A 13,494-nucleotide genomic window follows, 5' to 3' on the forward strand; every position below is an offset into this window, starting at 1 on the left:
CCTTATAGGATGGCATTCATATAGCAGTGTCTTAAGGTGCTGAGAATCTGTTGTTGAGAGCAACAGACCTGAGAGACTGGAAAGATGCCTTGGTGGTTTCCCTTAGCTCCACTACAGTGCAGTGTTTGAAAGCCTACTCATTCTCTGAGCCACAATTAGTGGAAGGATTTGTAGTTCTGGGACCATTTCAGTCTCAGTGGGGAGGGGGTTTGCACGTGCATTTTCTATAACTACGGCTGATTCCCATTAGGGTAGAAAATCAAGTGTATGATTCATAATAAGAGACTGCTGCCTTTGAAATCACTTCCTCCCATAATACCGGCCACTTCATTACAATGGTAATTAGAAAGGAAAGAACCAGAAATGGCCATTTGAAGGGAAATTAGTGCTTAATTTCCAAGACTGTTTTGTTTCAATGGATTGCCACTCTGGCAAGATTTTAAATTGCAAACCTAAGAATGACAGGGATGGTGCTTCCAATCTGTCTTCTAAATGGACAGCATTTAATGTAGTCTGCAATGATGCCGGAGTATCTGATGCGGTGCACATTGGGTAGAGTCACATAGACTCTGAAGGAAGGGTTTAAAAGGAAGATCTCTGTGTAGTTATATAACCAGTCACTGCTGTCATTAACCAAAGGGCTAATGGTTTAGCATACACCAAGTTCTCTAGGCTCACCATTTGCTTCCTAAGGGCCTTGCAAATTCTCTACCACACGTTACATCAATGGGTGCTATGAAGAAGATGCTGATTGTTTTCTCAGTGCTGACTGTTGCTATAGTTTAGGACCCTGGATTGTCACTGTTCTAATCGTCAGTTAAGATGGGACCACTCATATGAGTGGACTTGTGTCACAGGGCTATAATAAAGCCATTCGACTTCACAGCCACTTCATCTAAAAAGTCATACAGATTTGAAAGATGGCAAACCATAACAAAACTGAAACTTTTTTGCCTAGAAATAGAATTATGTAATTTGGCTTTTGAATATCATAATTGTAAATGAATAGGACTATCATAAGAAAATTGTTTTATGGGACTGTGTGTGTGTGTGTGTGTGTGTGTGTGTGTGTGTGTGTGTATGATTTATAATTTTTAAAAATGTGTGTGTGTGTGTGTAAGTATACATATGAGTGTTGGTGCCCACGGAGGCTAGAAGGCATCAGGTGCCCTGGAGACGGAGTTACAGGTGGTTGTAAGTTGCTTTGGTGTAGGTGCTAGGAACCAAACTCAGGTGCCCTTAACCTCTCAGCCATCTCTCTAGCCCCAAAGCTTTTAGTTTCAATCACCTCATTTGCAACATGGTAGATGAACCACATGTGGCGGTCTGTGATAACTCCTATTCCATTACTGACAACAAATCAGATTCATAATTTAGTATGGTAACGTTTGTAGGTTTCAGGAGAGTCACATGATCTCACTAAGTAGAACTTCCAGCCTGTCTCTCTCACCCACAATCTTTAATCTGTTCCTCCTCTTCTTTTATTCCTGCCCTTGTTAACCTTAGTCTCACTGGCCCCTGCTGAGAGATACCTTCCGTCTTGGAGCTCTCAGTTTAGCAGGCCAGACCCCCTCATCCCTTCTCTGACCATGGAGCCTGCACTCTCTGTCTGTGATCATACATCTGCCTGTTTATTTCCAGTGGTGTCTCCTGTCTTGACACCTGCCATGGTATCATGCCCAGCGCCTTCTGTCATGTGGAGATGCAGATATAGACTGGTCCTTTGACCCCATCCCTTCTCCCAGTATCCTTAACGACCTCTCCAAGCTTGACCTACCATTAGGCTTCTCAAGGTGCCTGTGTGAGACACAGACCACTCCCTCTCATACAGGTGGACCTGGCTGTTTGAAGTCAGAGAGGAGGAAGTCATCGCTCCATTAGTGTTGTGTCTACCTCACAGGGCTTGCTGAGGAGACCAATTCTTTGGATTGGGAATTGTCTACAAGTGTTTAGAAAGAGTCTCACCCAGTTTAAGTGGGCCAGAGAAGACACCCAGTGTTAAGGCCTCTTGGAGAACAAGCAACTTGAAGGTGTCAGTCCTAACTTGTGTATAGTGTTGGGAAAGGGCTCCTGTATACAGGGTTGTCAGATCCCGGTTCAAAAAATTCAGGCCCTGCATTAGTTATCTTTCTGTTGCTGTGAAGAATGAGCATGACCCAAAGCAACTTTCAGATGAAAACATTTACTTTAGTTTAAGGGAAAAGGGAAAAAGAGTCTGCCATGGTGAGCAGTCCTAGCTGCAAATGGTAGGAACAGGAAGCTGAGAGATCACATATCAACCACAAACAAGGAGCAGTGGGAACTGGAAGTGGGGTGAGATTTCAAACCTTCAAAGCCTTAACCCCCCTCCACCCAAGTGACATACTTCCTTCTGCAAGGCTCCACCTTCTAAAGGTTCCATAACTTCTCCAAACAGCGCAACCAATTGGGGACCAAGTTTTCAAATACAGGAGCCTGTGAGGGACATTTTCCACGTAGAGAACCTTAGTTCTCTTCTGCCACTTACCTTCTGTGAGTCTCTTGTGCTTCTCTGCCGGGGCCATTACTAACATCGGAAAACCACCGATGATTCCTCTGCTGCCTGTTTCACTAGACCTCGTTCCATCGATTTACACTGGATGACAGCAGGCTTGTGCACTTCCACAAGGTGTATGGATTTGAAATGATCAGAGCTTTATGATAGGAAACATTTTCTAAACTCTACCAATTAGGGATCTATACTAAAACAATCTTCCCTAATTAGCTAAAAATATGAACGTCAACTTCTTTGAGGAGAGAATAGCTCATATTTTTATCACCCAAATTTTCTCTCAGTTTTGAAATCCTTATTTAAATCACAAACATTAAAAATGCTGCTTACATCTAAATCCTAGCAAATTACATTGGCAAATGAATCCACATCTCTGAAATAAACTGAAGCAAGATAGCAGCCAAGAAGTCCTCTCATTTATATGTATCAGAATGGGAAACCTGAAAACCATGAGTGTAAATCCTTGAGAGGAAGATTCAGGAGAAGTTCTAGTTCCAAAAACCACCTAGAGAAACTAAGACAGAGGGAGAGAGAAGAGCAGGAGGCGCAGGGGGAGGGACAGTAGAAGAGGAGAAGGAGTGTGAGAAATGGAGACAGGAGACAGGAAACGGGGCAAGGAGGGAGCATGGTAGAGAGGGGCTGGTTTTAGTTCTGTTTCTGTAGCTGTGAGAAAACTCAAGAGCAACTTGAGTTGGGAAGGGCTAACCTGGCGTACATGTCCTGATCACAGTCCAGCGCTGAGGGAAGCTGAGGAAGGGGCTCAAGCAGGCAGGATTGATCTTCCTGGTTTGTTGTGCATGGCTCGCTCAGCTTGCTTTTGTATACAACCTAGGACCACCTGCCCAGGGGTGGCAGCACCACTGGGCATGCCTATATATATCATTCAAGAAAATGCCCCCCCCCCCCCACACACACACCAGATGTGCCTACAGGCCAATCTGATGGGGCCAATTCCTCAGTTGATGTTTCCTCATTCAGGTAACACTAATTGGTGTCGAGTTGACAAAGATCAACCAGCACAGAAGGAAATAGGGGAAATGGAGTATAGGAAGAAGGCTAGTAAAATTCAGAGACAGACACATCTGTATATTCCAGGACAAACCAAGACAATACTACTGAGAGGTCCTGGAGAGTCGGAGGCTGACCTGCGTGATCTGCCATTGAGAAAAAGATTGGAGGGAAGCTGCCAATGGTTATGCTAAGGTGGATAATAACTAGATGGATAATAACTAGAGAACACAACTAACTGGAAAAAAAAAATCTGCCACTGGAAGCAGAATGACTGAAGCAAACCCAGGAATTTAAAATAACCCTAAACTCGAGGACTTAGGTAAAAATGCTGATGACATGAAACATGTTAAAGAAATCAATTAAAAAGTCCATGTGAAATATGAGGTCTGAATGTTTAGCAGTGGGGGTGTCGGAGTCAGCTGCATGGGGAATGGGTGCCCAGTGGGGGTGTCGGAGTCAGCTGCATGGGGAATGGGTGCCCAGTGGGGGTGTCGGAGTCAGCTGCACGGGGAATGGGTGACCAGTGGACTGCACAAATGAAGAACAAAGGAGGCTGATAGGATGGACTAAAGTACTCTCTCCACATCAGCAAGGAGCATCAGGGTGAGAACAGCCAAAAGACAGCCCAGGATCAGAAGACAGGGCTGCCAAGATGCAGAGGGAGAGAGAAAACTGTTGAATGTCCTTAGAAACCTTGTAAATAGACGAGTCCTTGGAGTCCTAACACATATACGACAACAGCTATGTGCATTTCTGGGTGTGTAATTCCCGGGTGATAGGAAGGCGAAGAGGCAGAACTCCAGTGTGTGGCTTTTACCGCCTCCCTCCCTTACTAATGCCGACTTAGGTGGGTCCAATCCATGCTTGCCTGGCTGCTGTACAGCACTATTCCCATCATGCTTTTCGTGAATCCATTGATAACTTCCACTAAACAAGGCAGACCTGTCTATGCCACTGAATTGTCTTCCATGGCTGCATGACAGGTGCCCAAACACCCAAGTGGTCCTGAGACTTTATAGGCTTGTATTGCTCAGCACGGATGTTGTAGGCCAGCATGATCAGTTAAAACACAATTAGAAGCCAAAGATGATTACTTACTCTTATGAATTTCTCTCATCATATGCAAAAATAAATTTCACACTCAGGATATAGATAGATCAACAATGAATTTTTCCAGAAAATATGAAAAATTCATTTGCAAAATGCTCAAGTAAATTTCTACATACTCTACATTGCTGAGACAGGAAGGAAATAAGTCTTGATCAATAACTGTATTCGGAGAGAAAGAAATCCAAACTGTGATCTATGATAGTCAGGACTCCAGTCTCATGGTTATTATCCCTTGTGATATTATCCACATTTGTTTCTTTATTTAAATCTTATGTTAAAACCAATTAAAATAACCTACAATATTTTAGTGATTGGAAGGATTGAGATGTTTAATAAAATGTGTTTTGTGACTGACATTCAGAAGTCTCCTTCCCTTGTCCCTGTAGTACACAGTGTACTCTGCAAGAGCAGCAAACTATCAAAGTGAGCATTTTCTTTATGTCACCACAACAAAAACTTATTTTAACTGCCTACCATGGAAGTAAAGCAATATACCACAATTGGGAGGGGATTAAGGATTTATCTTACTCTGATAAAGATTGGAAAACAGTCATTTTCATGGAGATGTAATGAATATTAACCTCTCAAACTTCTACCATGATCAAGGAACCTTTTACCCCCACCAGAAGCTAACTTATTATTTTTACTTTCAACAGAGATTCTGAAAGAATTTATATAGAACTGAACCACAGAGAGGTTTGGAAAGCAAACAGAGGAAGATCAGGTGAGAATTATTCAAATAACTTAAGGTATTCAGCCACCGGAAACCATCTGAAGCTGGGGCCTTCAATCTCAGGTGGTCTGTGGTCCAGCATCATCAACGTTGACTGGGAGTTTGTTGGGGCAGACTCCCATACTTTAACCCAACCCTACTGATACAAGTACACAAACAAGGATCTTAGTGAGAAGATCCTTAAGCAGGGGCCTGTGCCCAAGGTCAGCAGTCCTGGCCCCTAGGGTGGTTGAAGTAAGAGAACCACAAATCCAAAACTTGTTTGAGGCATAAAGTATGTTCACAGTCATTTCAAGCAACTTAGTGAGACTCTGTCTCAAAACACAAAGTTCAAAGGAGGGGTGGGGAGACAGCTCAATTAGTAAAATGCTTGTTGGGGAAATACAAGGACCAGAGTCCATTCCTAGCACCCACATAAGGAATGTGCCCAGTGGTAATCCAGCACCAAGGAGCTGGAGTCAGTGAGGGACCCTGTCTCAAAATACAAGATGGAAAGTGGTAGAAAAACAAACAAAAAACCCAACTGATATTGACCTCTGGACTCCAGACATGCACAAACACACAAACGTGTACACATACATACACCACATATACACAAAAACACACAACGGAAAAAAAAGGTTATAATATAGTTCAATGGTAGAACACTTGCCTAACACACACAAAACTTGGTCTTCAATCCTCTGGATTTGTAAAAACAAAACAAACTACCAACATCTTCAAATTCAGATACATATTTTAAGTCTTAGAGATATATGACCACAGTGATGGACATACGTTATTAAAAGTTAAGGCTAAGTCAGGTAGTGGTGGCATGTCTTTAATCCCAGCACTCAGGAGGCAGAGGCAGGCATAGATCTCTGTGAGTCCGAAGCCAGCCTGTTCTACAGAGTGAGTTCCAAGACAGCCAGGGCTACACAGAGAAACCCTGTCTTGAAAAACAAAAATCAAAACAAAACCAAAAAGACAATCTCCTACTGCAAAGACATCAACCCAGTTTCCATGATAATAGCAATTCTTCCTCAAGACTGGTAAAACTGGGGTTCATCAGAGTAGGGGTGCTCTCCCCTGACCCCTTTACCCTGCATCTTGAAAATCTAGAAGAACCAATACCTGGCTCATCTTTTCCCAGTCAAAAAATCGGTGAACAAATGATACCATGAAATAAAGCAGTTATGTGAGAGACATTACAGTGGTGTTCAGACAGGTAGAGATGGCTGGTGCAAGGGTAAGTGTCTTTAATCTAGAAATAGACCACAGAAATGACAAGCATTAGATCACTGCCCAAAGGATGCTAACGGCGACTTCAGTTGTTAACTAGCATGGAGTCTGCAGCACAAATCTGACCTCACTCCCTTTCATGAGAGCAGTTCCACAGACATTGGCAAGCCTCAGCCTTCCCAGGCCCCTCACAAGTTCAGGGGTTCTGATGTTCATATTACTAAATAATTCTCAGAACTCCAGAGTATTGCACTTGCCCTCAATTTCCTTATAAAAGGCACATATTCAGACCAGCCAAAAATACCCCTATAGGTAGGTTTGGGAGGGTTGTGAGGAACTCTTACTATTTTTGAAATATCAAGGATTTAGAGGCTCCCTGGCAGGCACTGAGGATAATGGCCAATCCAATTTCTTATTATACAAGACCTTAATGAGAATTCTGACTTGTTAAATCTTACTAACATGATTTACAGCTCTTGGAAAGATTCTGCTGTTATTCTTGTGTATTAAGCCAAAAGAAGAGGAACATAACAGCAAAGGTCTCAATTTCCCAGTATGTCTTTGGTTAACTCTGAAACATAATTATTGACTGCCTATATAAGACAAAGGCATAATGTGAACACAGCTGAAGAAACAGTCTATCCACATCTAGTGTAAAACAAATAGATATACATGTAAATGTCCCAAATGATCCTGACTTGTTTGTTGCATAATTTTACTTAATACTTAATCAGTTAAAGTCTTTATCAGATTGGTCTATCATGAAGTTTCTCTCAGTTCTGGAGGCTCAAGTCCAAGGTCTGCTGAAGGCCTTCTTCCGGGCTTCAGGTGGTCAGTTTATTGCACCTTCATGTGATGAAATAAGGGAAGGTTTTCTGAGGTTTCTTAACAAGGACAACAGTCCCATTCGTGAGTGTTCTCTATAGTTTAACCCTTTCCCAAAGGTTCCACCTCCTAGACCATTGCTTCGGAGGCCAGGATTCAACATACTAATTTGGGAGAGGGCAAATTTCAGCCATAGCATCCATATCAATGTGGGTACTTAAATATTCATAGCGGAGCCCAATGGACTGAAAAATGCTCTGGAGTCTGAAAACAGGCTCTGAATCCCACTCAAAGCACTGCAGTGGTGTGATCTAGAGCTACTGAGTACTAGGTCAGCCTTTGTGGCTGTGAAAATGTCAGCAAGAGTAGTCCCTTCCACTTAGGTGACACAAGACACTGACCAGAGACTAGGCCCAGACTGCTTTGAAGGCAGTGCCTGTTCCACCAGCTAGCCACATTCAGGAGCACCAAGCACTCCTGCACAGCTTCCTCACTTGTAGAAGGATGATACTTACCGTCAGGGCCACAGTTAGGATAAAACAAGCCATCACATGTAACGGTCCCTGGCACCCGATACACACTGAAACATCTACAACTGTATTTTTAATCCTCTTTTCTCAGTGGTTGGAATAAAATAATGAAAGATATTAGAAAGCTTGGCTCCAAATATACATTCCATGTCATCTTCTTAACAAACTGTGTTCTGTTACTTTAGACTGCTCATTCATAGTAAATGAGGCAAAGTTTATCTTCATCTGATGGGGGAAGGAGGGGAGGCAGTGCAGTGGCTGAAAGTGACAAGTGGTGACTTTAAATAATGCTGAACTTTGAAAATCAAGGTTGGGATGCTAAGCTGGCAGCAGGCAAAGGGCAATCTAAGGGGGGTCAGAGGGCAGAAGGACGCTGAATCAGAGTAAGCCAGGGTGACTGTTCAGTAAGGACTGGAAAGCCAGCCTGAAGCACAAATGCTCACCATCTCAGCAGCTCAAGACAGCACAACGAAGCACAGACTCACACTCAGGAGGAGAGAACTATAAAACCACCACTACCACCACCACAATATTTGATGAAGAAAATCTAAGCACAGCCCCTTACCTGAGCCACTCCCATGATCGCTGGCTCTGCCGGACCCTCAAGCAAGAACAGGTTAAGTATCCATTAGGATATAATAGAATTCAAGAGTAATCATAACAAAATATAATGTCACCTATAGCATCCCTAGGGTTTTAATCATATTGATTATACTGAAAATGAAGAGTAACAGCTTCTATACACACATGCACTCGTGTGAATGTGTGCATGTACACACACACCGAGTAGATGCTTATAGCAATTATAAAAATCAATGTTGAAAGGCACCAAATCTGACTCAAAACTACCCAAGTAATATGGCTATGGTCTGAATGTTTATGTACCCTATAGTCGCCTGTAAAGATCCTATCTTCCTAGGGGCAGCCTTAGGAGATTGAGTCACGAGTGTAGAGACCCCATGATGGGATTAGAATGGAACATGGGAGGACACAGTGAGAAGATGACATGAGGACATTTGTAGCATCCAGAACTGCTGGGAAGAAACCTCAGTATGCCAAGGTATCCAGACTATGAAATTTTACCAGAGTCTGAGAAGCAATGCTATCCAGGTCTGCCAAATCTACCCAGGCTTCTTAAATGCACCCCATTTCATCTCAACTCTTCAAATCAAATTTCACCATTATATGAAGACTTGGATTTTTTTTTTTAACTTAAGATGTTAACTTCCACCTTTCAATTAAAAAACCCAAATTAAAGACAAACATCACGGCACACTATAACCCTAGTATATTTCTTTTAAGCACTTCACCCTGTGCATACAGACGAGGATGCTTTAAAAATATTTTTTACGTTGTGAGTGAAAAACCCAAGTTCTAAAGTGCACGTTAAGCCTTCCCATCTCCATTTCCTTTAGTAATAAATTTTATTAAAACATCATTAAAAAAAATCACAGGATAATTTTATTTATAAATGAATTCTATTTTCTCTAGACTTTAAATCATTGGTTCACTCTTATAACAGAGAAGCAATTTAAATAACACCACCAAAACGGAACGGAGACGAAACAGTGTGCTACTACACAGCACCGCGCTGCATGTGGAAGGATTTCCAATCAGTCTGTCAACATGGTCCATTTCCAGTGAAATGTTCAGGACACTGCTAGGAAGTGCTTTCCTTCATACTGACTGTATTGAAACAAGTCCTAGGTGTGGCTCTGGACTGTTTCGGAGCTGGTCCATCATGTGTTCTGCAGAGGCTGATGCCACAAACTGCTGCTCACACAACAGCAGCCTTTAGATCCTTTGGTTTTGATCACAAGCCTTTGGAAAGTGGACTGATTAATGACTGTCCCCTTAGAGTTCCATTTTAAATAGGCTATCTCAGTGCCTACACAGTCTCTGCCAATGTCCTTGATTTTTTCATGTCCATGGCTTTGTTCATCAGATTGTACACTGATGGCAATTTTACTTTATCCATATTTTTGCTGTAAACATTGAGAAATATGCCAAGGACAACTAACAAGCCAGACCATACATACCTAAAAGAAAGAAATGAAAAGGTGGATATTAAAATTAACAAGTTAAAACTTCACTGTTAATTATGACATGTGGTGGTAATCAGTCCACAATAACTTTCATCAAATAACAACTTGCTGTTAGCTGGGCAGTAGTGGTGCATGCCTTTAATCCCAGCCCTTGGGAGACAGAGGCAGCTGAGTTTGAGGTAAACCTGATCTACAGAGGGAGTTCTAGGACATCCAGGGCTACACAGATAAGCCCTGTCTTGGGGGAAAAACATCATCATCATCATAAACAACAACAAAAAACCAAAAAGACAAAAACCAAAAAACAAAACAAAAAAACCCCAACCAATCAACCAACCAATCAATCAACTAACACTTGCTATTAGAGGTCTAAAATAATAGTACTAGAATCATATGTTGAGTGGAGAGGAGAAGGGTTCACAAAGCCTGTTCCAGTTTGCTTCCCATTGCTATGGTAATGAACATATCAAAAGCAACTTGAGGTAGAATAGTTTCTTTGGCGTACACATACATCCTGAATCCCATTCCAGAGGGAAGCCAAGGCAGAAACATTCAAGGCAGGTCTGAAGCAGAGGGCATGGAAGAACACTGCTTACCTGCTTGCTCCTCCTGGCTTGCACCCCGGGACGATCTGTCCAGGGATGGCATTGCCCAGTGAGCTGGGCCCTCACACATCAATCACCAGTCAAGAAAATGCCCCACAGGCTTGCCTACAGGCCAATCTGATGGAGGAATTTCTCAATTTAAATTTCCTCTTTTAAGCTGACTCCAGATTGTGCCCACTTGACAAAAAATACAAGCAGTCAAAAGCCCCACCTAGCTAAAGTACTGGCCACTGAAGGATGCTGAGGGAGGGAGTGTCCATTTTCTTCAGGGATACAGTCCCAGGTAGGCTGCTTATGTTCCCTCATGGATGGCCCTATACCCATGTACATACTAGCAGCACCAAGTAGACTCAGTGGTTAACAGAAGGGAGTACATGAAGTTGGGATAACAATGGGGAGGGGGCTAGGAGATGTATTTGATCAAAACACGTTGTTCACATGTGTAAAGTCTCAAAAAGTTTATGCTGAATATATACAGAAGAAAGTTACACAAAGTGAGAGTAATTTAAACTTCAGGGCTACTAGCACATTGAAAGTCTAATCCTTATGAAGAGACTTAAGATTAGACTTAAAATGCCAGATTCCTATCTACTAAAGGCAACATTATACATTCAACCCAGCACTCTACCTAGTTGTCCCAGTAAGTAGAACACAAATGATAAGCAGGGACACATTCTGCAGGAAGCAAAGGATCATTATAATTTAATGGCTATAATATATTATCACATGCATAAAGAAAAGTAACCTATAGACACAAATGACCTATAATACATGGATGGAAATTTAAAATTTATTTAAAATTATGTATTTGTAAACTAGGTTTGAAATGCTAATTACTGGTCTATAATGTTTAAACAAACTGCTTTCAAACACATAATAGATAGCAAAAACACTGCTCAACACTTTCTCAAAAAGCCACAAATTAAATCATTAGGATCTAATTTATAGAATACTTTTCTATTGTTTATTGTTGTGGAAAGAGTCCATAAATAAAGCTTTTACAAGAATGAATTTTAAACATATAATTTATATATTTGTATGTGAGAAAGAAAAAACCTTACTTAACACATGCACACCACTGGTACTCACTCCAATCAGAAACATGCACTAATAGAAAGTCACATTGGTACACACACACTCCAGTCTTATTCCGTCACACTGGCACACACCATATCACCAATAGGCACAATCACACTGGTACACACACTCCATTCCCATTCCGTCACACTGGAACACACATTCCACAGCCAGCCAGTCACAGTGGAACACACACCCCACTAACGGCCAGTCACACTGGAATACACACTCCATTCCCATTTCATCACACTGGCACACACACTCTGCTCCCACTCTGTTACACTGGGACACACACTCCACTAACAGCCAGTCACAATGGCATTACACTTACCTCACAATCAGTTATTTTGTATCATATATTCCTTTCTCACACAGACACACTGCAACAAGACCACATTTCCACTGGGCTTTAGCTGGCCAATTTAAATATACAAAATGACATTCAAAGTAACAAATTATACAGATTCTTAAAATAGCAGAAGACATTTAATAGATAAGAAATAAGGATGAAAAGGATTCTATGTAGAGGACAACAGGCTAGCTAGTACACGTTAACATGTAAGTTAACACAAAGTAAAAGAAAATAATGCTGTTTAAGCCAAAACATGAAATAGAGTATCTAAATTTTGAGAAACTTGTTGAATTAAGAAGTACTTACTGAAATGTGAATGGTTTGGCAAAGAATATAAATGACAGGACTATGGTCATTGCTTTTCTTCCTGTTGTCACTGTGGGGAAAGATTTAGATGCACCTTACTATCTTGGCAGTATCTGTAAATCATTTATTCCACAAGTGTTTATAGCTCTGTAGGTCCAGAACCTCCAAGGTGCCAGCGACAATACAACCGACCACCCGACAGCCAGTCAAGTTCATGCTGCTCGTGGCTGTGTAGAGAACTGGCACTGACCCAACTCCATGTCTACGCACAACTGCAGCCAGTGTTCATCAGCGGCCATGGCTTGCTGGCCCCAACAAAAGGCCTTCCTGTGAGAGAAATGGTCAGGTAGAGCAAGGCTAGCCTTTAAAAACAGCGAAAGGTCCACTGGTGTCCGGGCTGGATGGCTGTTTTGAGACAGGTCCTGCCATGTCTTGCCCATCCTGCTCTGAGATTCCAGGCAAGCACCTCACACTGGCTCCCAGTATTTAGTCATGGTGACCTCTGGGAATAAGATGGCGATTCCAGCAGCTCTGCTCTCTGCACATTTGTCTTAACACTTACTCCCTCTCTGGGTATTAGACTTTGACCTCTGCTGTGTTGTAAGGCCCGAGACTGTCCCAGCCCAGCCCAAGCAGAGGAGCAGCCACACACTTCTCCATTCGGGTCTCCACCCTCACACAGCTTCTCTCAGTTCTCACTAGTCTCCAGAGTCTCACTAGCCTGCCCTCGTGGCACTTACCATTCAAGTGTGAGTGAGTAACTCAAGAACCTGCTCTGCAATGACTGCTTTTAGGATACCTATTTGAGTTGGGCCTATGCTCCTGCCTCCCCTACACTTCGGTGTGGTCCTATGCCTAGGGCTCTGGCCAGAAAAATGTGGGTAGATGTGTTGTTTCGAGCAGTACAGCATCTGAGAAAGTTTCCACCAGAGGATGTTACGTCTTTCATCTTCTCAGATTCCAACCTGCTGCCCAGCACAGCAGGAGGATGCCATGGTAGGGAGGGTACTGAGAACAACTGAGTCTCTCTCTCACCATGCCATCCAAGGAGGCACAGTGAAGACAGCAGGTATGGAGCCAGATAGCTTTGCTGGAATCCTGAAGCTAGCAGGAGGTCACCCCAGCCACTTAACCTTTCCACACCCAAGT

At 42.5% G+C, this 13,494-nt stretch overlaps 1 protein-coding gene across 2 annotated transcripts in view; it reads right to left on the reverse strand.

Annotated features, from left to right (window-relative positions):
* Nucleotides 1-9,413: 9,413 nt before the first annotated feature.
* The window catches only part of Slc35b3 (solute carrier family 35 member B3), a 30,718-nt gene continuing 26,637 nt past the window's right edge, over nt 9,414-13,494 (reverse strand). For both annotated transcript variants that reach the window (XM_036189183.1, XM_036189182.1), the window contains exons 9-10: nt 12,346-12,415; nt 9,414-9,999 (exon numbers count right to left, since the gene is read on the reverse strand). In XM_036189183.1, the coding sequence (XP_036045076.1) occupies nt 9,849-9,999; nt 12,346-12,415 (221 nt within the window). In that variant the 3' untranslated portion in view covers nt 9,414-9,848. The remainder of the gene's footprint in view (nt 10,000-12,345; nt 12,416-13,494) is intronic.

This window comes from Onychomys torridus, chromosome 5, assembly GCF_903995425.1.
Source record: "Onychomys torridus chromosome 5, mOncTor1.1, whole genome shotgun sequence".
NCBI lineage: Eukaryota > Metazoa > Chordata > Mammalia > Rodentia > Cricetidae > Onychomys > Onychomys torridus.